The following is a 27,283-nucleotide window of genomic DNA, read 5'->3' on the forward strand; positions in this document are numbered from 1 at the left end:
AAGAATACCAGTCGATGAATTGTTGCATGTGTGATGCAGCTTTTCTAGCTTCTTTACGCAAATCTTTGTCAGTTCAGTCAGTTGCAATAACATCATCGACATCGCCACCATCAAATTCTGAGTCTGTGTCAGCTTCTGAATCTGTTTCGTCCTCCACTTTTGCCATTTCAATGATTTCATCATCTGTCAGCAATCGATAGCCGTTTGCGTCCTTATCACAAATTAACGATTCGTTTATGTCATCTTTAGTCAACGAAAACAAAACAGTTGATCCAGCCATAACTTTATTCGTTACCGCAATGTACATTTCAGCGAATTTCGTTTGGCTTATCGCAATGCTCAAACAAAATGACTTCATGACCCAATTTTTGCTTATGTAGTCAATACAACTTACGTAGGTGACGGTTAATGGAGAGACGGATACTCGAGGTTCCACTGTACATACTTCACAGTTAGTAACTGCCTTGCCAATGGGACCTGTAAAACCTTTTGGTCCATTTCTATTGTCATTTAGATGTTGAAAAAGATGACGCAATATCAGTTCATTTACGTGTAGTTGGCATATGGGTCATTGGAGTGGACGTTGAAACCTGGTTTCCAATAAACCAATAGGGCCACATTTGTTTCCTGTATTAACGGCAGTCCCATCACAACGAACAGCCATTATTTGATTTGCATCGATAGAATTGGAAGGAAGGAATGTCAGAACAGAGTTGCAAATCGTTTTGGCGTCAGCAATTTTCAACGAAATATGGCCTAGGTATTCAGAGTCTTGTTCTTTCAATATTGTAATATGCTCCTCCTGAGTGACTCTTCTACGACCATCTTCGTGTATCAACGATTTATTTTTTCTACCATCGTAAAATATTCCGATGATATCAGCACCAAAAATTGTAGGTTCATCTGTCATGTAGCCCTAGCGTTCGAAGGAGCTCGTCGAACTCTACTTTTGTCTATAACTCGTGATGAATCATTTTCAGCAATGAGACCAATGTCGTAAAAAGCTGCAGAAATTATTGCAACTCCAGCACGATCTGAAACCCCATAACGATCTAATGTTCTGGTAACAACCGGAAATATGACGTCAGCCATTGTGAGTGAAGAAGTGGAAATAATCGATTGCGATTGGAAGTCCTCAATCTGGCTGTTGAACATTCGATCGTATCTTTGAAATTATAGGCAATCTAGAAATACTAGGAATGGATTCCACCTCTATTTGCAAGACAATTTGTTCTTCACGTTGCTTTTGTTGGTGTAATCTAAGTAAATTCATCTCAATTTTTTTGGTCCCTTCACGATCAAACTACCAATCGTGTATTTAGAATTATTGAAATTTAGTGGGAGGGTGATGGTCGACTCCTGTGACAGGTTATAATTGTTTGGTTGCACTGTTGGGTCGGGGTTGTCCCAAAATTCAAAATAGATCAATTTCAGTAGAAATAGAAAGAAATGTTATTGAAGATTTCGATTCATATCCTAGAAGCGGATTGATTGATACCGCACCCCGCGTATGTAAAAATGCAAAAAATTTTTTTTTCAAATTTCAAAATTAAAATCACGTTGGGGCAAATGTTAGAGTGAAAATATAAAAAATGACAATTAACTTTTCGAATCCTTTGCCACAGTAGCATCGATCCCGCACACCACGTTTGTGAAAATTGTTATTTCATTTTTCTCCATATAACAGCGCTCCACCCTATAATGAACATATACGATAACCATACTCTAACTAAACCTATAATCTACGCTACTTTAATTGATACTGAAGGCTTACAAACAGCTCATGTTCCTTTTTGATACTATGTTCATAAAAGATGGATCGCATATGGATAAACCTCGCAATTTTTACAGAATGGATCGATTTGTTTGAAAATTTGAGAATAAGTAGTGGACAGTCCATGGATCAAAATTTATATCATGCCGAGAGGCGCTTTTACCATGGGGGTGGTTGCCACCCTATCTCGGGGGTGGAAATTTTTTATTATACTTTAATCGCAAAAGTTGGTAAAAACGTTCATTCGAAGCAAAAAGTGTTCTATACATTTTTTTGATAAAATTGATAGTTTTCGATTTATTCGCTATCGAAAGTGTAAGTTTTATGTGTTTTTTTTTGACAAGCAATTAAGAATTTAATATTCACCTTTGGCGTGCATACGTAACATGACTCGTTTGTTTAGAATTACCCCTTAAAGTTTGCCATACTTATTTAAAAACACCCTGTATTAATGAAAAATTTGGCTAGTTGTTAAAATACCTAACTTTTTTGTTATACAACATAAGCGAATGAATCAAAAACCCAATGTTAAGAAAACATCAGACTATAGTTGGGTTTTGATTTCAGTATTTTTTAATAAAATAACCGTTGCCCTACCCAAAGAGGATGCATATGACCGGTACTAGAAACTCGCAATTTGTGAAATAGATTTATCTCTGGAAGATAAATAGCCGTACCAGTTTTAGTTTTTCTAAATAGATGTGTTCTAGAAGTATTTAAAAAAAACTAGAGCTCCAGCTCCCTTAGGAAGCCTTTTCGGAGTAGGTGATTTAGGTTAAACCGTAATATTTTAAGCCCAGAAATCTACAGTTATAATATTTTCAATTATTAATGAAACACCCTGTATTGTTTTGTTTTATTTCATTATCTTTTATTTTGTAATAATATTGACGATTTGTGTAATTTCAGTAAACTGTAATTGTTGTTGTTTTTTTCCTACTCTTTGTACCTACGCTTTGTCCATAAAATTGTAAAATTTTCAGTGACAATAAAGTATATTTCTATTCTATTCTATACACGCGTTTTTGCTGCTTTTGTTGAACATTTTTTTAGCACTATCCCATATCAGTCGTGGAAAAGGGCCCCGCGACACTTTGATATGGGGCCCCTGTGGCCCCCCATACGGCTAGCTACGCCACTGTATGAGATACAAAAAAATATGTAACAAAAATTTTGAAAATTGGATTTATCCGCATTATGAATAATACGGTAAACATACATAGCGAATTAAAATATTCATATAAGAACACTTATTTATTGGATACGTAGTCAGAGGTCATAATAAATTATTACAATGTAAAAATAAAATATTCCATTCTTTCCTAATATCAGACGACGCGACGCCTTCGCTCCGAAATTAAGTGTAACTGTCTAGATCAGCGGTTCTCAATCTGTGGTACATGTACCACTGGTGGTACATATCATTATTTGCGGTGGTACACAAAACACACAAAAACTTAAAATAGTATAGAATATATAAATATAGAAATATAATAAAAGAAACTTTAGATGGTACATGACTCAAAAAGATTGAGAACCGCTGGTCTAGATTTTGAGAATAGCTCCATTCATAAAATAATCTTCCTGTGTTGTGTGATGCCGAAAGTAAAATAATATCGCATTTAAACTTTTAAAGATATAATATGTCGCCTAAAAGGTGATAACAATATAATACGAATAGCATATCCACTGTTGTTACGGACAGCCACTCAATTGTTTTTGTACAGACTAAACGTCCTACTTATAAACTGTTTGCAGAGTGTGCAATTAGATATTAGGTCAATCGGCCAAACAAAATTTTTGCTGAAAAAGCACTAGATGGCTACCCTGTATAGTCCATTCACTCACGATAGAATTTTACAAAACTTTCAAATTTTAAAGAACCGCCTGGATTTTGGATTGACATGTTTTCGACTAATTCTAAGCAACTTTTGTTCTCTTTTATTCATCTACAAATAAACCAAGTCAATACTTTTCGAGCTATTTGCGACTGCATATGTTCATTTTTCAACAAAAAAAAACACGTTTTTCGATGGTTTTTGCGCAAATGACTCAAAAAGTAAGTATTCTATCGAAAAAATATTGTAAGCAAAAATATATCTTATAAAAAATTGAAATAAAATTATGTATTTAATGGTAGGGGAGCCCAAGCTGGGATTTTTGCAGTTACTGGAGAAACCTTGTACCCTGTAAATGTACCTCTACCATATATTGGCTTTTAATACAGGAGAATTCGCTAAGGTAGGCCCGAAAAAAATATATATCCTTATAGGTCTGGATCCCGCGTATGAAAAAAAAGTTGATTAATAGCAAGCTGAAAATTTGTTAGTAGCTTAAGGGTGTCTAGTCGGACAAAGTTTGATATATGGGAACACTGGAACAGGGGAAGTTTTAATTGTGGAACAGGTTAAAAATTTGGAACGGTCAGACCACAAAAACGTAACATGTATTTTGTCCGACAGAACAGACTTAAACTCTCCGAATAGAGATTAAACTCTCATGCAAAAATCAGATTGCTATTTATTACCAAATGGGCGTTTTAATGAGTGGAACATGTAGAATATGTCAAATGACAGGAATTATGACAGGTAATAAATAGCAGTCTGATTTTTGCATGAGAGTTTAATCTCTGTTCGGAGAGTTTAAGTCTGTTCTGTCGGACAAAATAAATGTGCCGTTTTCGTGGTCTGACCGTTCCAAATTTTTAACCTGTTCCACAATTAAAACTGCCCCTGTTCCAGTGTTCCCATATATCAAAGTTGAGCTAGACACCCTTGAGCTATTAACAAATTTTCAGCTTGCTATTTTTCAACTTTTTTTTTCATACGCGGGAGCCAGACCTATTAGAAAAACTCGAAATCGTCAGATTAAGAGAAGGTACCTAATAGTCTAAGAGCTAGTGAACTCTCCGACTAACGGTCGTCCTGTAAGGCTAGAAACTTGTCTAGTGACAATTCATAGCACACCAAGGCTAAAAACCATGACCTGGCAGGCATCAGCCGTGCACGTGTATCTACCAGGTATCGAAAAGTGCAAATTTAGGGGGTAAAATAAACTTTCTCCTGTAAAGTTTAAATTTAAGTATGTGTTTGAGTAAGTCATTTAGAAGAAATGTGTACAATGACAGGCGATTCTGAAGAGCATAAGACCTTGCCAGGCGAGGGGAAAGATTAGGGGTTTTTCCTAAAATTATCTTTTTTACATCGAACAAAGTTTTTTAGGTTTTTTGAATAATTCCAAACAGAAAAGGTCTTTAGTGACTTTTCTCTGAGGTTAATAGTTTTTGTTATATAAGCGATTAAAAATTTTGAAAATTACGAAATCGGCCATTTTTAACCCTAAATCGGACATTTAACTAAAAATTTTAATGTTGCCAAGGAAGGTAGATATTCTTTAAACTTTGATTGATGAAATCCCGAAGAGTTTTTTGCAATACAGTATCGAAACCCCCTTTGTTTTTTAATTGCTAATCAAGCGGGCGCGACACTGTAGTATAAGTGAGGACGTTTGAGTTGGAATAAATTCATTTTCTGGAGAATGGGCGACTCTGGAGATAAATTACAAATCGGGTCGATTTTTATGTTTACATTGTAATTTTTTGTCATATATATCATACTAGTGACGTAATCCATCTGCGCGTGATGGCACAATCGATGATTTTTTTAAGGATAGGGGTCGTGTGATAGCTCATTTGAAAGGTTATTTAATTATATATTCAATAATATAAACATTAACATAATTATTTATACAGGGTGCCCAAAAAATTTTTTTGAATTAAACTAATTGAGACAAAAAGAAGAATGTATATAATTTGTTTAATTTGAAATACATTTTACTGTTGTCCGAAAACAGGAAAAATGTTTATTTGATAAATAATTTTTTTCGCTTAAATTCAATATTAAAGCTGCCACCCACCTGTCTCTTAGCAGTTTCAACATTTAATTTAAGCGAAAAGCAATGTTTATTTTACAAATTAACATATTTTCTGTTTCCTGACAGCAGTAAAATGTTATTCGAATTAAATAAATTATATACATTCTTCTTTTTGTCTCAATTAATTTAATTAAAAAAAAATTGGGCACACTGTATAAATAATTATGTTAATGTTTATATTAGTGAATAAAGAATTAAATAACCTTTCAAATGAGCTATAACACGACCCCTTTCGCTTAAATTATATGTTCAAACTGCTAAAAGGGAGGTGGGTGGCAGCTTTAATATTGAATTTAAGCGAAAGACAATATTTATTTAACAAATAAACATTTTTTCCTGGTTTTGGACAACAGTAAAATGTATTTCGAATTAAATACATTATATACATTCTTCTTTTTGTCTCAATTAATTTAATTCAAAAAATTTTTTTAGGCACCCTGTATAAATAATATTGTTACTGTTTATATTACTGAATAGAGAATTTAATAACCTTTCAAATGAGCTATCACACGACTCCTATTCTTATTTAAAAAAATCGTCGATTGCGTCATCACGCCCAGATAGATGACGTCACTAGTATGATATATATGCCCAAAAACTATCTTTTAAAAATAGAAATCGACCTCATTTGTAATTTATCTTCAGAGTCGCCCCTTCTTTGGAAAATGAATTTATTCCAACTCAAACGTCCTCACTGTACCTATAACTGCAGAGGCTTATATCTTAAAACCATGATTTTTTGGAGCTACGCGCCCATAGAGTCTTTTGTTCTACACATCAAGGACCACCAGAATCCAAAGTTTCAGAGCATTTGACAGAGAGCCATTTCCCAAAAGGTTTCTGCGGGGCCCTTTCCTTAAAACCCTTTTTTGCGGAATTTTTCAATAACGGTGGTAAATTGTCATGTAAGAAACCTTCCTTTTTCAATACCGTACGATTTTTTTGTTTCAGAAAGGTATTTTTCAGACGGGATACAGAAGTTGGAGCATCGCTGGGTCAAGTGTATCGAGCTAAAAGGAGACTATGTAGAAAAATAAATTGCCACTTTTCCAAAATTTTCTTTTTTCTTCTGTAGGCTAAGTACTTATCGGACTGCCCACGTATGTATGAGTACCATTATATTCAAATTACGGGTTACTAGTTATCTACTTCTTCACTGTTATTGCAATAGGTACTCTAAGTTGTGTGCTAGATTCAGCCATATTTATAATATATCACACTTGAATACGTCACCAACAACTAAACCGCTTTCGTCCTAGCGGTCAAAAAGTGATTCATCGATGAATATGCGGTATGGCCAATTTCAATATACTGCAGTATTTGCGTAATTTCTACACGCTCTTTTGTCTGAGGTTACTGTTATCCTTTCGTTAAATACGAATGCACTTTGCACGAAAGATAAGTTGACAGTCTTCAATGCGATTTTTATGGACATAAAGATAAGTAAACAGGTAACCGGTCTCTAAATATTAAACAATCTAACCCCATAGGGGGTAGTTATGGGCCTCAATTTTTATTAGTAAAACAACTATCTAACCCCACAAGGGGTGGTTATGGTCCTCAATTCTTGCGCAAGAAATTGTGCAATTAATTGCGCAATTACTTGCATCGTGTAAATTGGCTATAAATTTCTAATAAGCAGTCCACCATACCGAATCCACTATTTTGGATTTTAAATCTGACAAAATCGTAATTTAGTCACTCCAAAAAACCCCAATTAATTTTTCTTTAGAAAAAAGTGGTATCCTCTTTTTAGTTATATCACGAGTTCCCGATTACAACTCTGATTTTTACAAATTGACCGAACGAAATCCGCTCTCTATTAATTAACTAAATATGTTAACAGAAAAAAATTAAAATGTACCGGAACTCATCAACATATGAGAAATTCAAAAATATTACGTTTTTTTTTTAAGTATGTAGTGTACCGTGTCTTCTTCTTTAGGTGCCGTGTCTGTATTCAGACGTTGGCCGTCATCATGTTTACAATTTCTTGAAATCTCTATCTATCGGCTGCTACGCGAAATAATTCTTCTACTGTGCAGCCACACCATTGTCTAATATTACGCAGCCATGAAAGTTTTTTTTCGACCAATCCATCTCTTTCCCTCCACTTTTACTTGTATTATAAGGCGAAGCAGATGGTATTTAGGTCCTTTAATTATATGGCCGAACTATTCTGTTTTTCTCCTCTTTATGATGCTTATGAGCAGACGTTCTGAATTCAGCATTTGAATAACATATTCATTGGAAGTGTGTGAAACCCACGATATCTTTAGGATTCGTCGATAGCACCGTGTATCGTGTAGAAAGTAGTAATGTACTCAAGATTTTGGGTCTGTATATATACCTTAATACTAATTAACTAAATACGTTACCTGAAAAAAAAATCAAATGTACCGGAACTCACCAAAATATGAGAAACTCAAAAATATTACCGTTTTTTAAAAGGTATATAGCGTACCATATAGAAAATAGTAATGTACTCAAGATGTTGGGTCTCTATTTAAACCTTAATACTAATTAACTAACTAAGTTACCTGAACAAAGTTTAAAATGTACCGGAACTCATCAATATATGATAAACTCAAAAATATTACCGTTTTTTAAAAAGTATATAGTGTGCCGTGTAGAAAATAGTAATGTACTCAAGATTTTAGGTCTCTATTTCCACCTTATTACTAATTAACTAAATACGTTACCTGAAAAAAGTTTAAAATGTACCGGAACTCATCAATATATGAGAAACTCAAAAATATTACGTTTTGTTTTAAAGTATATAGTGTACCGTGTAGAAAGTAGTAATGTACTCAAGATTTTGGGTCTCTATTTCCATCTTATTACTAATTAGCTAAATACGGTACCTGAAAAAAGTTTAAAATGTACCGGAACTCATCAATATATGAGAAACTCAAAAATATTACGTTTTGTTTTAAAGTATATAGTGTACCGTGTAGAAAGTAGTAATGTACTCAAGATTTTGGGTCTCTATTTCCACCTTATTACTAATTAACTAAATACGGTACCTGAAAAAAGTTTAAAATGTACCGAAACTCACCAATATATGAGAAACTAAAAATATTACGTTTTTCTTTTAAGTATGTAGTGTCCCGTGTAGAAGGTAGTAATGTACTCAAAATTTTGGGTCTCTATTTACACCTTAATACTAATTTACTAAATACGTTACCTGAAAAAAGTTTTAAATGTACCGGAACTCATCAATATATGAGAAACTCAAAAATATTACCGTTTTTGTAAAAGTATATAGTGTACCGTGTAGAAAATTGTAATGTACTTAAGATTTTGGGTCTGTATTTACACCTTAATACTAATTAACTAAATATGTTACCTACCTCAAAAAAATTAAAATGTACCGAAACTCATCAATATATGAGAAACTCAAAAATATTATGTTTTTATTTTAAGTATGTAGTGTCCCGTGTAGAAAGTATTAATGTACCCAAAATTTTGGGTCTCTATTTACACCTTAATACTAATTAACTAAATACGTTACCTGAAAAAAGTTTAAAATGTACCGGAACTCATCAATATATGAGAAACTCAAAAATATTACGTTTTGTTTTAAAGTATATAGTCTACCGTGTAGAAAGTAGTAATGTAGTCAAGATTTTGGGTCTGTATTTACACTGTAATACTAATTAACTAAATACGTTACCAGAAAAAAATTAAAATGTACCGGAACTCATCAATATATGAGAAAATCAAAAATATTACCGTTTTTTTAAAAGTATATAGTGTACCTACCATACAGAAAATAGTAAGATCTCTATTTATACCTTAATATTAATTAACTAAATACGTTACCAAAACAAACTGCTGTATTATTTATTTGTTCCTAAAAAGTTGGTTGCGAGTGTTTATGGGATTTTTGTAAACACGTTGTTTCATTACTCCCTATACACCACCATACACCAAAATCGAGCGGATTAAATTCTGGGCTACGTCGTGGCCAACGAAAATGACTACCACGACCAATCCAGCGTTCAGGAAATTCGGTATTTGGGTATGTTCTCACTGCCCTCGTATAATGTGGGGGTGTATCATCTTGCATGAACCACAAATGTTGCCTTAAGTTTAATGACAATTCTTCCAACAAATTAATAAGGTCATTTTGTAAAAAATGTAAATAGTTCTCGCCATTCAAATTACAAGGGTAACTGGCATGGCTGATTTGAAAAATGCGATTAGCTCGAAAACTGTTGAGTTTTAAAGTTATTAACAAGTTTACCTTTTTTCCACACAAATAGCGATAACTTGAAAAACAAAAAAGTTAAGCCCAAAATTTATGCCATATACGTGTCATATGTGGCGGCCTATATAAGCTACATCAATGTATGTATCAAATTATAATTGCACATACTCAGAAGCCTCCAGTCATAAATTTTTATATGTAAATGTCCACATTCATGAAAGTTATAGCAAAAAAATTTAAAATTGCAATTTCAACACCCTGTATAATTCTTAATATCAACATTTTATTAAAGCAAGTTGGCTTAAATCGCAATATTTTAAAGTGTAGAGTCTACTGTTTCTTTATACACTATATACTGATTTTTAAAAAGTATATAGTGTACCGTGTAGAAAATAGTAATGTACTCAAGATTTTGATCTGTACTCGTATAGACACCTTAAAAGAAGTCCCGGTAGTCATCGTTTGACATATAATTAACTAAATACGTTACCTGAAAAAAATTCAAATGTACCGGAACTCATCAATATATGAGAAATTCAAAAATATTACAGTTTTTTAAAAAGTATATAGTGTGCCGTGTAGAAAATAGTAATGTACTCAAGATTTTAGGTCTCTATTTCCACCTTATTACTAATTAACTAAATACGTTACCTGAAAAAAGTTTAAAATGTACCGGAACTCATCAATATATGAGAAACTCAAAAATATTACTGTTTTTGTAAAAGTATATAGTGTACCGTGTAGAAAATAGTAATGTACTCAAGATTTTGGGTCTGTATTTACACCTTAATACTAATTAACTAAATATGTTACCTACCTCAAAAAAATTAAAATGTACCGAAACTCATCAATATATAAGAAACTCAAAAATATTACGTTTTTCTTTTAACTGTGTAGTGTCCCGTGTATAAAGTATTAATGTACTAAAAATTTTGGGTCTCTATTTACACCTTAATACTAATTAACTAAATACGTTACCTGAAAAAAGTTTAAAATGTACCGGAACTCATCAATATATGAGAAACTCAAAAATATTACGTTTTGTTTTAAAGTATATAGTGTACCGTGTAGAAAGTAGTAATGTACTCAAGATTTTGGGTCTCTATTTCCACCTTATTACTAATTAACTAAATACGGTACCTGAAAAAAGTTTAAAATGTACCGGAACTCATCAATATATGAGAAACTCAAAAATATTACGTTTTGTTTTAAAGTATATAGTGTACCGTGTAGAAAGTAGTAATGTACTCAAGATTTTGGGTCTCTATTTCCACCTTATTACTAATTAACTAAATATGTTACCTACCTCAAAAAAATTAAAATGTACCGAAACTCACCAATATATGAGAAATTAAAAATATTATGTTTTTCTTTTAAGTATGTAGTGTCCCGTGTAGAAGGTAGTAATGTACTCAAAATTTTGGGTCTCTATTTACACCTTAATACTAATTTACTAAATACGTTACCTGAAAAAAGTTTTAAATGTACCGGAACTCATCAATATATGAGAAACTCAAAAATATTACCGTTTTTGTAAAAGTATATAGTGTACCGTGTAGAAAATTGTAATGTACTTAAGATTTTGGGTCTGAATTTACACCTTAATACTAATTAACTAAATATGTTACCTACCTCAAAAAAATTAAAATGTACCGAAACTCATCAATATATGAGAAACTCAAAAATATTACGTTTTTCTTTTAAGTATGTAGTGTCCCGTGTAGAAAGTATTAATGCACCCAAAATTTTGTGTCTCTATTTACACCTTAATACTAATTAACTAAATACGTTACCTGAAAAAAGTTTAAAATGTACCGGAACTCATCAATATATGAGAAACTCAAAAATATTACGTTTTGTTTTAAAGTATATAGTCTACCGTGTAGAAAGTAGTAATGTAGTCAAGATTTTGGGTCTGTATTTACACTGTAATACTAATTAACTAAATACGTTACCAGAAAAAAATTAAAATGTACCGGAACTCATCAATATATGAGAAAATCAAAAATATTACCGTTTTTTTAAAAGTATATAGTGTACCTACCAAACAGAAAATAGTAAGATCTCTATTTATACCTTAATACTAATTAACTAAATACGTTACCAAAACAAACTGCTGTATTATTTATTTGTTCCTAAAAAGTTGGTTGCGAGTGTTTATGGGATTTTTGTAAACACGTTGTTTCATTACTCCCTATACACCACCATACACCAAAATCGAGCGGATTAAATTCTGGGCTACGTCGTGGCCAACGAAAATGACTACCACGACCAATCCAGCGTTCAGGAAATTCGGTATTTGGGTATGTTCTCACTGCCCTCATATAATGTGGGGGTGTATCATCTTGCATGAACCACAAATGTTGCCTTAAGTTTAATGACAATTCTTCCAACAAATTAATAAGGTCATTTTGTAAAAAATGTAAATAGTTCTCGCCATTCAAATTACAAGGGTAACTGGCATGGCTGATTTGAAAAATGCGATTAGCTCGAAAACTGTTGAGTTTTAAAGTTATTAACAAGTTTACCTTTTTTCCACACAAATAGCGATAACTTGAAAAACAAAAAAGTTAAGCCCAAAATTTATGCCATATACGTGTCATATGTGGCGGCCTATATAAGCTACATCAATGTATGTATCAAATTATAATTGCACATACTCAGAAGCCTCCAGTCATAAATTTTTATATGTAAATGTCCACATTCATGAAAGTTATAGCAAAAAAATTTAAAATTGCAATTTCAACAACCTGTATAATTCTTAATATCAACATTTTATTAAAGCAAGTTGGCTTAAATCGCAATATTTTAAAGTGTAGAGTCTACTGTTTCTTTATACACTATATACTGATTTTTAAAAAATATATAGTGTACCGTGTAGAAAATAGTAATGTACTCAAGATTTTGATCTGTACTCGTATAGACACCTTAAAAGTAGTCCCGATAGTCATCGTTTGACATATAATTAACTAAATACGTTACCTGAAAAAAATTCAAATGTACCGGAACTCATCAATATATGAGAAAATCAAAAATATTACAGTTTTTTCAAAAGTATATAGTGTACCTACCAAACAGGACATATTAAGAGATTTTGGGTCTGTATTTACACCTTAATACTAATTAACTAAATAAGTTACCTGAAAAAAATTAAAATGTAGCGGAACTCACCAATATATGAGAAACTCAAAAATATTACAGTTTGTTAAAAAGTTTATAGGGTACTCTGTAGAAAATAGTAATATAATCAAGATTTTAGGTCTGTATACAGGGTTGTCCTTAAGTAATTGTACAAAAATAAACAGTAGATTCTACACTTTAAAATATTATAATGTTAATATTAAGAAAGATACAGGGTGTTGAAATTGCAATTTAAAATTTTATTTTTCGCTATAACTTTAATGAATGTGGATATTTATGTATAAAAATGTACTTGTATACTTGTTAATAACTTCAAAACTTAACAGTTTTCGAGTTAATCGTATTTTTCAGATCAGCTGCATAACTCGGCTTAAATGCAATTACTGCAGGCAACAAAGGAAAAAAACAAAAACAATAATACTTTTGAATACGAGTACTTTTGACTAAATTGATAGTTTCCAAAAGATTGACGATAAAAATAGTATACGCTAATATTTTTTACATACATCAGTAGGATATTTAATAACGTTTTATAGGATTTGATATCAAATATTTTACGTTTTATATTAAATTAAAGTCATAATAAAATTCATTTTATTTATAAACCAAAGTAAGAATTAGTTAAACTGAATAACATTAAACTTTTTTTCAAAGTAAGTGTTCGATATATCCACCAATTTCTTCAATGTATTTAGGTATCAGTACGTTGCATAAAAGATCGTCTCATATTAAATAGCATCGTTGGTTCAAAACAAACTGCTGTATTATCTGTTTCTTCCCAAAGTTGGTTTGCGAATAAAGTTGGTTTGCGAATGTATATGGGATTCTTGTAAACACGTTATTTCTTTGCTCCCTATGTACCACTATACACCACGACCAATCCAGCGTTCAGGAAATTCGGTATTTACGTATGTTTTCACTGCCCTCGTATAATGTGGGGGTGCATCATCTTGCATGAACCACAAATTTTGCCTTAAGTTTAATGGCAATTCTACCAACAAATCAATAAAATCATTTTGTAAAAAATGTAAATAGTTCTCACCATTCAAATTACGAGGTAACCCGCATGGCTGATTTGAAAAATGCAATTAGCTCGAAAACTGTTGAGTTTTGAAGTTATTAACAAGTTTTTTCACACAAATAGCGATAACTTGAAAAGCAAAATGTTAAGCCCAAATTTATCCCGTATACGTGGCATATGTGGCGGCCTATATAAGCTACATCAACGTATGTATCAAATTATAGTTGCACATACTCAGACGCCTCCAGTCATAAATTTTTATACATAAATGTCCACATTCATGAAAGTTGTAGTAAAAAAAATTTAAAATTGCACAACACCCTGTATAATTCTTAATACATATCAACATTTTATTAAAGTAAGTTGGCTTAAATCGCAATATTTCAAAGTGTAGAATATACTGTTTCTTTATACACTGTATACTGTTTTTAAAAAATATATAGTGTACCGTGTAGAAAATAGTAATGGACTCAAGATTTTGGTCTATATAGACACCTTAAAAGAAGTCTCGGTAGTCATCGTTTGACATATAATTAACTAAATACGTTACCAGAAAAAAATTCAAATGTACCGGAACTCATCAATATATGAGAAACTCAAACATATTACCGTTTTTTAAAAGTATATAGTGTTCCGTGTAGAAAACAGTAATGTACTCAAGATTTTGGGTCTGGATAGATACCTTAAAAGAAGTCCCGGTAGTCATCGTTTGACATAAATAATTAACTAAATACGTTACCTGAGAAAAATTAAAATGTACCGGAACTCATCAATATATGAGAAACTCAAAAATATTACAGTTTTTTAAAAAGTATATAGTGTACCGTGTAGAAAATAGTAATGTACTCAAGATTTTGCGTCTGTATATACACCTTAAAAAAAGTCCCGGTAGTCATCGTTTGACATATATATATATATATATATATATATATATATATATATATATATATATATATATATATATATATATATTTATTTTTAGCATCTCATGACGTCCCCCCATGTTAAACTGTAGTCTCTCGTGGCGTCCAAGTCTTCGTGGACTCCGATATACGGTTGCCACGAGGACTTTCCCTAAAATGTATCGCAAATGAAAGGTACCACTTCCTACAATGCTTACACAAAATATTGGCCGGACGTCCCCAGTCACGTTATCTGTATAATAATATACACATTACTTGGAGAAATTGCCGTCAGGCGCGCCATGTTCGCTTGCTGTATATCTAAAATCACTTTAACGGTTTTGATGGCATCCAAATATATATTTATTCAGTTTGCGGTAGTGGTGGTCTCCGTATATTTGAGTTTATGTCCTCATGGCTTCCACTGCGCTGTTGCCACCTCAAATGTTGGAATTTAGACTTCGGATATTTTTATAATTGATTATTGTAGTATGTTGAAAAAATTATTGTTGTGATATATTAATGATATTTTTTTGTATAATTAACAATGTTTTTTTTTCACTGCAAAAATAAAAAATTAAAAAGTATGTTCATTAAAATTGATGCATTTATCATAACCAGTTGCCGAATCTGCTGGTCTAATTGCTCAATTGTAACATATTATAGAAGTGTTAAGATTTAATTCTTAATTTTTTATTACAAAATTTTTACCTCGACAGCGTAGGGTACAAGAGGACGGCTTAAGTAAAGTAAGTACAAATGTTTTAATAATATAATTTGTTCAACTAATAGGTGCAAAAGTGTCTGGAAAACAATAAAAATGTTTAAAACATTGCTTACTTATTTCATACACTCAATGTATTTTTTTATGTAAGGATATAGAAAATAATATTTTGAAAAATATTTAAAATATAGTAGTAAATCTTAAATTTCACATTACATAAAGTAGTTAAGTCTGCTAGTCTACAAAATTAAAAACAAATAGAATATTTAAAAAAAAATTAAAGCACTCATGCCATACCAAACGAACTACATTCTTACATATTTTAAAAAGAAAAATCTTTAATTTTGCCCAACCCGACTAAACTATCGGCAGGTAAAAAGTCTGCAGTATGCGGGGGCCCTACTGTTGAAATAAATTAGAAAATTAAAATAAACTTATCTACCATTATGAAATTCTAATTTGACACAAAAAACTGTATTCTGGATACAGTTTCTAGAACAAGTGTGTAGAATACTCTCGTGAATTAAGAAGCGTTTCTACTGTAGAGTGACCATATCATAAATTTGAAAAAACGGAACATATCCAAGCAGCAGTAGCGCACCTATAATTTTTCTCTGGGATGGAAGGGGGTTGGCTTGGGCGTCGAAATTTTTTTCTATATTTTGTGAAAGACAAGTTACATTTTCCTGCTATTATTTATATATTTTTCATATGCCCTGGGGGAAAGGGGGTTTAACTCCCAAACCCCCTGGGTGCGCTACTGCCAAGAAGGGCTTGGAGCGATAGCCAAACAGGGATTGAAACACCGTCTTTTAGCTAATTTGGAACCTATAAATCCTTTTCAATTTTAAATGTACAATCAAGACTACGAAAACAGCAGAAAACTAAAAAACTACGCTAGAATGACGTGGATAAACAACCAATCCGTCAAAACAAAACAGGGAAGAATAAAAAATAGCGAGAAACACAGCAAACTCAATAAACAAAAAGAAGAAAAATGACGGGTTTCGCTGGAGGACATTAAAAAAGACAAAGAAAACCATCAAATACAACAATTTTACAAAAAAGTCAGATAAAAAAAATACGTCCAGCATTAAAACAAGAGTACTAAAAGACAAAAAAAAAGAGAAACCCTGTTTGAAGACAAACAGATCAGCAGAATATCAGAAGAATATTACGAAAAAATGCTATTCGCTATAAAGGAAACAGATGAAGAAAAACAAGATAACAACGAAGTAGAAATTTTCACAGAAGAAGACGTACAAAAACAAATATTAAAAACATAGAAAACGGAAAAGCAGCAGAAGAAAATGAAATAAGAGTGGAATAAAATACAGAGGAAGAGAATTACATAAGGAAATAAACCAGCTAATACAACAAAAAATATGAACAAAACAGACTACCAGCCGATTGGAACGCAGATATTATAGTAGGTACCTATATACAGTAAAACCCCGCAAATCCTAACTAATTGGGGGGGACAGCCTGTTCGGATTCCGAAAAGTTCGGATTATCCGAAAGTTAGCCCAACTAATAATTGAAAGTTTACTTTGTCGTTAAAATTTTGAGTCGCTGTGCCTGTCTCTTTCCCTCTTCCACCCATCTCAGATTGATCTCACTGATGCAGAGCCAGTGTCACCATTTTTGTGCTTAGTCGTTAACTCCATGGCTTGATTTCTAATTTGAATAAGCTCCATTTTCCCCTATACAAGATGGATGAGAAAACTAAGAAGAAACTGTAATTACAGAATGGATTGAAACTGACGACAAAGGGAGCGAAGAATTTACGGATGAATATATTGTAGACTTGGTTCAACCTCAAGGCAACCCTAATGACTAATGAAGATGAAGAAAGCGAGGAAGAAGTTTCCCTGTCATATTGGGTGTCACACGCAGATGCCACTAAATCTCTGGGTGTGGCTCTACGTTACGTGGAGCATAACTCTGCTGCGTTACCAGTAGATGTAATGTTTATGTGTAAATAGTTTATCATCACTGCGTCAATTCGCCACACTTCCATGCGTCAGAAGAAAGTTACGGAGTCAAAGACCTATTAAACGTAGATTGTTCAATTTTCTGGTTTTACTCTGTATAATAAACATGTTTTTAAATTTTTGTCTTGAATTTTTTTCACTTGCCGTTGGTCCGAATTTGCCGAACGTTCGGATTAGCGGGGTTCTACTGTATATAAAAAAGGAGATCGGAAGGAGTGCGAGAATTACAGAGCAAGCACTTTATTTAACACCACGTATAACATTCTGGCAAACATACTAAACATAAGACTTGAATCATGCGCTAAACGAATATTAGAAGAATACCAGAACGGGTTCAGACCGGGAAGGTCGATGATTAGTTCCATACATACAGTGGAGCAAATAATTCAAAAATCGAGAGCACAACAGAGAAATACACCTAATATTCATGGATTTCAAAAGCGCTTTGATACAATCAATCGGAAGAAAATGATGGGGGAGCTAGAGAATGTTGGAATCCCAGAAAAATTAAGACATATGCTAACAGTGAGCCTAAAGAACACCAGAGCAAGGATCAGTTTCAACGGAACAACTTCTAAGAAGATTAATGAAAACAAAGGTGTGAAACAAGGTGACTCTATCTCGCTACGACATGATTTAATCTTATATTGAAAGTAATCATGGGAAGGACAAACTGTGCAAAAAAACATTACAGATCAACTTTAACTAGTAGCATAATGCAGATGATGTAGTCATAATAGAGAAGGCAAAGATGACACTTTCAAAAGCACTTGGAAAATTACATAAGGAAGCGAAGAGAATAGGACTAGAGATAAACAAGCAAAAAACAAAATACATGACGGTAGGGAAGGATGACACAATAACTCAGAAATATCTAATAACACAGAATGAGAATAATACTGGGCCCCAATGTAGCAAAAGAGAGAGAAATACGAATGAAAATAAATGCCGCAATTGAAGAAAAATTAAAGAGAGAAAATATGGTCAGTTACAAAAAATCAACCAAAAGCAAACATTTGGGACATTTAGGCGTCCCGAGAGACTGTTTCGGGACCCCGGGACAAATCGTTAAAAAAACGGGACAATCCCGTTTTTACGGGATGTTTGGTCACCCTATTCTACTGTTATAACGTCCTTCACTTAATCGTAATTGAAAAGTATTTGAAAAAGATATTTAAAATGGGTCCTTGTTTTGGTTCTTTATTTAAATTTGGTTCTGTTCTTGTTAGGTTTTCTAAATTTATAATGAGAAGTTTATAACTTTATTAGATAATACCAAATAATAAAATAAAGTGAAGGCTGATAATGTGATTGTACGAGGTTGTTCCCTTTTCTTAACCCGGGAGTAGTCGCGCTCACTTCTGTAACGTCGATAGTCGCGTGTGAGATTCTATCTCAAAATACCAATTTATAACAAATTTTTATTTTGTACTATTTTTATCTACTTTTTATATTAAAAATATACATTTCTAGCAATTTTATTAAAAAAACCTGTGTTAACGGCCACCTGCCAACATCGGCCACCTGTCCTAACCAGTTTAAAAATTTCCCAAACCAATTATATGTAGACTACAAAAACTGGCAATACCGTCCACCTTTCTATATCGGCCAATAGTTCTTTCATTTTTAGTGGCCGTTACTGACAAATTTTACTGTACAGTAAAACCTGTGTTAACGGCCACCTGCCAACATCGGCCACCTGTCCTAACGGCCAGTTTAAAAATTTCCCAAACCAATTATAATATGTAGACTACAAAAACTGGCAATAGCGGCCACCTATCTATATCGGCCAACAGTTCTTTCATTTTGAGTGGCCGTTACTGACAGGTTTTACTGTATTACGAAAAAGGATGAAATGTGAGATTCTATCTAACGGCGCGACTACTCGCGGGTTAAAGCTAATTGGCTCTCCCCAAAGCCAAAAATTCCACAAAAAGAAGAAGAAGAAAAAAAAAATTCCTACGCATTACTACACCCTTCCTCGAGGCACTTACGAAATTTTTTCAAAATTGCAAAATTTTTCATCAAGTTATCGCGAAAAAGGATAAAAATTGAGATTCTATCTCACCGCGCGACTACTCGCGAGTTAACAAAAAAAAAATGATGACAAGTGAATAGATTTTGACTTTATGAACCTAATATCATCTTCAATATTTTTATCTCAAAATCATATTCGCACCGTTAACCATAAATCATCGTAGACTAAACAACTAAATTCTTAATTATGTCACCAGCTCTATGTCGGCATGTGTTAAAGATATAACTTCTCGATTACTCAGCGGTGCGACGTCGACGCGCTGGTCAAATTATTTATCTACAATCTACAGACACGTCTTCAAATCAGTATTTGAATTGAAATTATTTATGATAATGAAAACATTTTATATTTTTTCTATATTTACTACTTAAATAATTAAACATCAATTATTATTTTTATATAAATTTTATGTATAAATGGAGACTAGTTGCAAAACTAAACAACATAGTAGATAGAAACGCAGAAGCGATATACGAGGAGGTAAAGAAAGCCATTCATGGAGCAGCAGAAGAAGGGCTAGGAAAAAGGAAAACATAAAAAGAGAATACCCAGAATAGTGGTCACAAGATCTAGAATCCTTGATAGAAAACAAAAAGAAAGTTTACCACATATGGTTAGTTTCACAAGACGGTGAAGGTAGAAAGATATATTATGCCCGGTTAAACAGAGAAGTGAAAAGGAAAGTTGCAGAAAGAAAATACGAAATGTGGGAAATGAAATGCGCTGAATTGAATAGATATATGGGAGGAACGAAAGTATCTGAAGTTTGGCAAACCCTTAGAAATTTAAGAACAGACGAAAAGCATAATACTAACGTACTTTTAATTAAAATGGATCAATTGAAAGAGCATTATAAAATGTTACTAACAGAGGATAGACCGGAATTTATAGAAAACACTGAGTCTGATCAAGAAGAAATAACTACAAATTTAGAAATGATCACTAAAGAAGAAGTTAGGAAAGCTATGAAACTATGAAAAATGGGAAAACAACGGGACCTGGAGGCAAACCAATAGAACTGGTGAAATATTGCTCAGATTTGCTAATAGAGAAAATTACAGATATTTTCAATAACTGTCTTATAAAGGGATATAATATCCCGAAAGATTGGGAAAGGGTTTTTATAAGCTCAGTACATAAGAAGGGATGTAAAAGAACATGTAGCAATTATAGGGGTATTAGTGTAACCAGTTCTGGGGGAAGGCTGTATGGTAGAGCTTTAAAAATAAGAATCGAGATGTTTTTCCCAGACATCGAAGAGCAAAGTCGATTTCGCGCAGGATGATCCTATTTAGGCAATACCTTTGTATTACAGCAATTGGTAGAAAAGATAATGAAAAGAAATTTGACAACTCATCTAATGTTTGTAGATTTGGAAAATGCTTACTACAGTGTGCCATCAAACAGGATGTTTAAAGTGCTCCAAGAATCTGGTTTAGATAACACGTATGTAAATGCTCTCATAACATATACAAAAATTCGATTAGTAGGATAAAAATACGAGACAATTTATCAAAACCCTTTAAAACATCTAAAGGTCTACGACATGGATGTTGCCTCTCTCCTACGCTGTTCAAAATTTACATCCAAAAAGCGCCACAACTACGGATGAAAAAGTGCTCAAGAATGGGAATAGAAATTGGAGAGGACTGCCTGTATACTTTGCTATTTGCAGATGAACAAGTACTAGTGGCAAATGATGCAGAAGTCATAACATTCATGGCAAGAAAGCTAATCGAAGAATACGCTAAATGGGGATTAAAATTAAACCTAAATAAAACGGAACATCATATAGTTGGAGGAAAACCAGAAGATATTCCATAAACAGCTCTAAAGAATATAAATATTTAGGAACTGTTATTGCCGAAGATGGTAGCACAGAAAAGGATATCTATAAAAGAATAATTCAAGGACGAACGGCTATCCAAAAATTAAATTCTGTATTATGGTCAAAAAATATCAGGATGACAACAAAGATCTATCACAGTATAGTAGAACCAATCACAACATATGGCGCAGAATGTTGGCAGATATCACAAAGAAACAGAGACAAACTGAAACCACTAGAAATGGACTTTCTAAGAAGATCGTGCAGAATCTCTTGATTAGACCACATAAGAAACGAAGTAGTTAGGGAACGAGCAAAGGTTAAGAGTAGCATTGACAACAGAATTGAATTCCGGCAACTGATTTGGCATTGATACGTTAAACGAACGAACAATAAATGATGGCCAAGAAAGATCTTAGACTACTCCAACAACTAGACGAAGACGAGGCAGACCTCGTAAATCTTAAAAACAAGGAATAATGGATGTCATGCGAAAAAGAGAAATAGAAGAAGAGGATTGGCAGGAGAGACAAAACTGGAGATTGAAGTGCAGGAAGCAGCCAGAGCTGTAGGGCCCTCGCTATATATAATATATTAATATTTTTGCACGGCGTGCGGGCCTCATAGCTAGGCGCGCAGCTAGGCGCGCCCGCCTAGTCCGACTAATAGTTAATCCGGCACTGTATATTATATAACTAAAGCTGTTTAAAATTTAGAGACACGCAAGAAATAGCTACTTGGCATTACCTAGTAGTTACCTACCAACTAAAATTTTAGTAACCTTAAAAGTTTACCATAAATAGAAAATAATTAATAAGGTGTAATAACAATATAAGAAATAACAATGTAAGCAATAACATAATAACCACTATAAAAATCTACTGATAGAGCAAGGACCAGAATTCAGCATTGATGGAAACGAACAAAAAATAATGACCACAGAGGAAGAAAAAATAGTCATAACACACAAAGAGATGAAACAAGCAATAAATTCCATGAAAAACAATAAAGCGGAAGGACCAGGAGGAATTGTGGCGGAACTCATAGGCGTAACCAGGGGAGATTTGGGGGCTATAACCCCCCATTTGGATAGACTTTGAGCTCTATACGCTAAACACCATACCCCTCAGAGACCTTCCAGTAGTTGTAACCCCCCCTTTCCAGTAGTTTTAACCCCCCGGTTATCCTATCATCCGGTATCATCCCGGTTACGCCTATGGTGGAACAAATCAAATATGGAACAGAGAAATTAAGAAGAATGATATGCCGAATCATGGAAAGAGCAATTAATGGAGAGGACATCCCTAAACAATGATAATAATCCTACATAACATCAATATACAAAAAGGGGACAGAAAATATTGCGAAAATTACAGGGGGATAAGCGTCATCACTACAATGGGAAGACTGTATGGCAGGATCCTTAGGAACAAAATAGATAAAAATATAGAACGGAAAATCGGAGAAGAACAAGCAGGTTTCACAGCAGGGAAATCATGTCTAGATTATATCCATACATATAATACAACAGACAATAGAGAAAAAAATAAGAGCTAAGAACAAAGATTTACACATGGTGTTTATAGACCTTAGGAAGGCATACGACACTGTGCCAAGGAAAGAACTGTACAAAGCAATGACTTAAATAGGGATACCACCTAACCTAACACAAGCATCAAGAACATGTACAGTGGAAATGAAGTAAATATAAAAATAGAAAACAAGGTAGTTGCTATCTTCAAAACAACAATAGGATTACTACAGGGATGCCCAATGCCCAACGTCACTAACTGTATTTAAAATATTTTTAGACCACGCACTAACAACTTGGAAAAAAAATGTAGGGGTATGGGAATACCGATAAGAGACGATTACCTCTACACATTTTGTTTCGCAGACGATCAGTTAGTTATGTCTCAAGATGAAGAGGATATCAGTTGCATGTTGCAGAGGATATCAGTTGCAGAAACCTAAAAGAGGAATACAAAAGGTGGGCCTGGAAATTTATATGAAGAAAACGGAATACTTAGCAATATCGGAAGAAGACGTCAAAAACTTAGAAATAGAAGAACAAGTAGAAAAAAAAGGAATGAAGAATTTTAAATATTTGGGCTTTATAATGTCGAAAAACGGAACAACAGAAGCAGAAATAAAAAATAGATTGGGACAAACAAGATCTTGCATCAGACAACTCCATAATGTAATCTAAAATAAGAACATTAAGGGAAATAAAAAAAATGATATACCAAACTATAGTAAGAATCATCATGACATATGCCGCAGAAATATGGGTCATAAACAAAAAAGCCCAAAAGAGCATTCTGGCAACCGAAATGAAATACTGGAGAAGATGCTGTGGTCTCACCAGAAGAGACAGAATAAAAAATGAGGAGATAAGGAGAAGAATGCAAGTGGAAAAAGATGCCCTGCAATATATAGAAGAGAGAAGACTAAAATAGTACGGCCACGTACAGTACGGCCACGTACGCAGAGTAGAAAATACTTGGATAAACAAGGTTGCAGAAGCTATTATAAGAAGACCTTAGGATAGAAGAAGATTTTTGGACCTTAAATACAGTCGGAAAAATGAAACAATACCCATGAACGATCACATCAATCACTTATTTTGTATTTGCTATCTTTTTTTATAACTAATGTTTGTTATTTATAGAAAAAGACAGCGAATACAAAATAAGTGATTGAGGTGATCGCTCATGGGTATTCTTTCATTTTTCCGACTGTATTTAAGGTCAAAAAATATTCTTCTTCTTTTTTCTCAAAATGTTATTTTATGCGATTTTACAGTGATTTGGTGTTTATTTAACCAAATTTGCATTTTCTATCATAAAGTATCAATGGAAAACATTGGTAAAAAGAAATTGTAATATGTAATTGTAAATAGTTTCAATAGTAATTGTAAATAGTAAATAGTAAATAGTAAAATAAATAGGAACAATTTCAGTTTCTACCATTTTTGTCGAAAAGTTAAAAATTGAGATATTGAGCAAAACAGGTTCTCCTTTAAAATCAAGATGGCGGCTAACGTAAAAAAGGAATTCATTCGTGATTTTAAATTTAGGCTACTATTGACTCTCCTAAAGGTTAGAAAAATAAAATTTTGGGCAGCTCGGCATGCAAGGTCAAATGCTATTCCGACTGGACTAATATACTTTTGAGTCTGATATTACTGCATGTAACTTTTTTGGTATTGTAATATAATTCAAATCCTTCTAACTACTTAAAGTCCTATATTTTGGCTATCTGTTGGCAAATTTTCAACCAAATCGATGATGATGTATTTTGGGAATGGAGAAAAATGTAAAAAACGGTATTTTACCATTTTCTACACTATAAAATTTGATCAAAACCTTGTTTTGAATCCAAATAACTTGTGCCATATGCCATATGATGACATTTTTGAGTCCCTTCTATTAAAATATTATGTTTTTCATTGATACTTTGCCACAGAAATTTGTATTTGCAAATTTGTTTAAATAAACACCAAATCACTGTAAAATCGCATCAAATAACATTTTGAGAAAAAAGAAGAAGAAGATTTTTTGACCTTAAATATCTTATTTTTACGTCACGCAGAAGCTATATACCAATTTTCAGACAAATCGGAGCCTGAGATCCAAAATTTTTTGCCTGAGTGATTTGACATGGAATGTACCTTACATAATCTTCTATTCTCCATATTATTTGTTTTTAGTGTAACGTTGGCCATTACCATTAAAAATCTAAGTCTATTAAACCGTTTGATGATGCAAAGACAAACTTTGTGTGAAACCGGTCAAGCAAAATACAACTACCTAATTATAAAATTATAATTTTTCCTGTTCATTCTACAGAGCAAAAGTGTTTAAAGAATAAATTTAGGAGTCTAAAAGATTTTTATACAGGGTGTCCAGAAACTCTACCGACAAACGAAAACAGGAGATTCTTCAGATAATTTTAAGTTAATTGAACCCAATTCACTTAGTCCGAAAATGCTTCCTAAGGGAGCTAGAGCTCTTTGAAGATGGCGTCTTGTAATTAGTTTTTATTAAATACCTCCAGAACGCTTCCATTTAGAAAAACAAAAGTTGGTACGCGTATTTATCTTCAAGATATAAATCTAATCCATCCATTACAAATTTCTGGTACCGATCATAGGCGTCCGTTTTGGGTAGGGCAACGGTTATTTTATCACATAACTTTCTTATCTTTAACTTTTATGCATTTCTGACACTGGATTATTAAATTATGGAGTATTCTAGTACTAAAAGGTACTCTTGTTTTAAATCTGTAGGACACACCGTTTTCTAGAAAAATCGATTTGAAAATTTTTCGCTCTTTGAAATAAAAAAATTTTTTTCAAAAAAAAACTGTTTAGAAAGACCAAAACTGGTACATTTATTTATATTCCAGAGATAAATCGATTTCATTAATTGCGAATTTCTAGTACTGGTCATAGGCGTCCGTGTATAGTCTTCATGCATTCTTTGTACGCGACCAAACCATCGTAGTTGTATTTCGTTAATTTCGTCATTTATTGTATGTGTGACGTTCATTATTTCTCGTATCCGTTCATTGGTGACATGTTCTCTTCTTGATCTTCCTGCAGCCCTTCTCCAGAAATCCATTTCGGTGACCTCTAACATTCATTTTGATTTTTCCTTCATATGCCATACTTCGCAGCTGTATGTTATAATGCTTTTCACTACAGCGTTATAGATCTTTTTCTTGTTTTGGTTGTTTATCTGCTTGTCCCAGAGTACTGAGTTTAGGAGCCTAATTGCTTTCCTGCCCTGAGTGTTTCGTTCTTTAACGGCTCCGTCCAGTGTTCCATCATTCGTGATTTTCATATTCATACCCAGGTATTTGTATTCGTTACATTTACTGATTGTCTCTTCTCCTTCTATAGTCGAGGAAATGAAGCATTTTGACTCGCAATTTTTTCGTCCAGCATGGATTTACTTGAAATTTTCACAGAAGGTAGGGAATAGTCCAAGGATCATTTTCTATATCATGCCGCTGTATAAAAAAATTTAATACATTCCTCACTTAAAGAACAAAACTAATGTTATATCAACGTGAGTTATTGGCAATTTAATGTGTATTTTTTTCGACGAGTACTCAAATCTAATTATTCAAGCTTAAATAACGGGAAAACGATGCAATCTATAAAATATACCTGCTAAACATTTGTCAAAGTACTTCAGAATACCTATCAAATGAGCTTCGAAGCAAGTTAAAAGCGTTAAAATTAAGCAAGTTATGATGAAAATAAGAGAATCCTTTGGAATTTTTTAAGAAAAAGTGAAAAATCAATCATACGCGATTTCCACAAAAAATTAAATTTATAATAATCCTTATAAGAACTTCTTCATATTAGCATAAGTAATGATTTCAATAATTTTGACCTGTTTAAAATGCATATTTTTGAAAAAAAGATATAATTTAAAAAAATTATAATTTTTAAAATTATTGTAATTTTTATATTCTTTTGATAATAACTCCAAAAATACTCAATACACGTAAAAATAATATATAACCAAATTTTAGATTTTTTGTGACAAATACTTTACCTGTTTTATTATTTCTACAGAGTAAAAAATAACCGAGATAGAAACGTTTAAATCTTAAATTTTGCTGTAAGAATCATGCAACCGGGGCCATTTAACCTTTTATTTTTAAAAAGTAAGGGGTTTAAGAGATTAAGTTTAACTTGGT

The 27,283-nt window shown here is 32.8% G+C and overlaps 1 protein-coding gene across 1 annotated transcript in view; it reads right to left on the reverse strand.

Moving 5' to 3' along the window:
* Positions 1-906: 906 nt before the first annotated feature.
* Positions 907-27,283, reverse strand: part of LOC114336337 (peroxidase-like) — a 167,622-nt gene continuing 141,245 nt past the window's right edge. The window contains exon 10 of the mRNA XM_050663582.1: positions 907-1,165. Within this exon, the coding sequence (XP_050519539.1) occupies positions 907-1,165 (259 nt within the window). The remainder of the gene's footprint in view (positions 1,166-27,283) is intronic.

This window comes from Diabrotica virgifera, chromosome 1, assembly GCF_917563875.1.
Source record: "Diabrotica virgifera virgifera chromosome 1, PGI_DIABVI_V3a".
Taxonomy (NCBI): Eukaryota; Metazoa; Arthropoda; class Insecta; order Coleoptera; family Chrysomelidae; genus Diabrotica; species Diabrotica virgifera.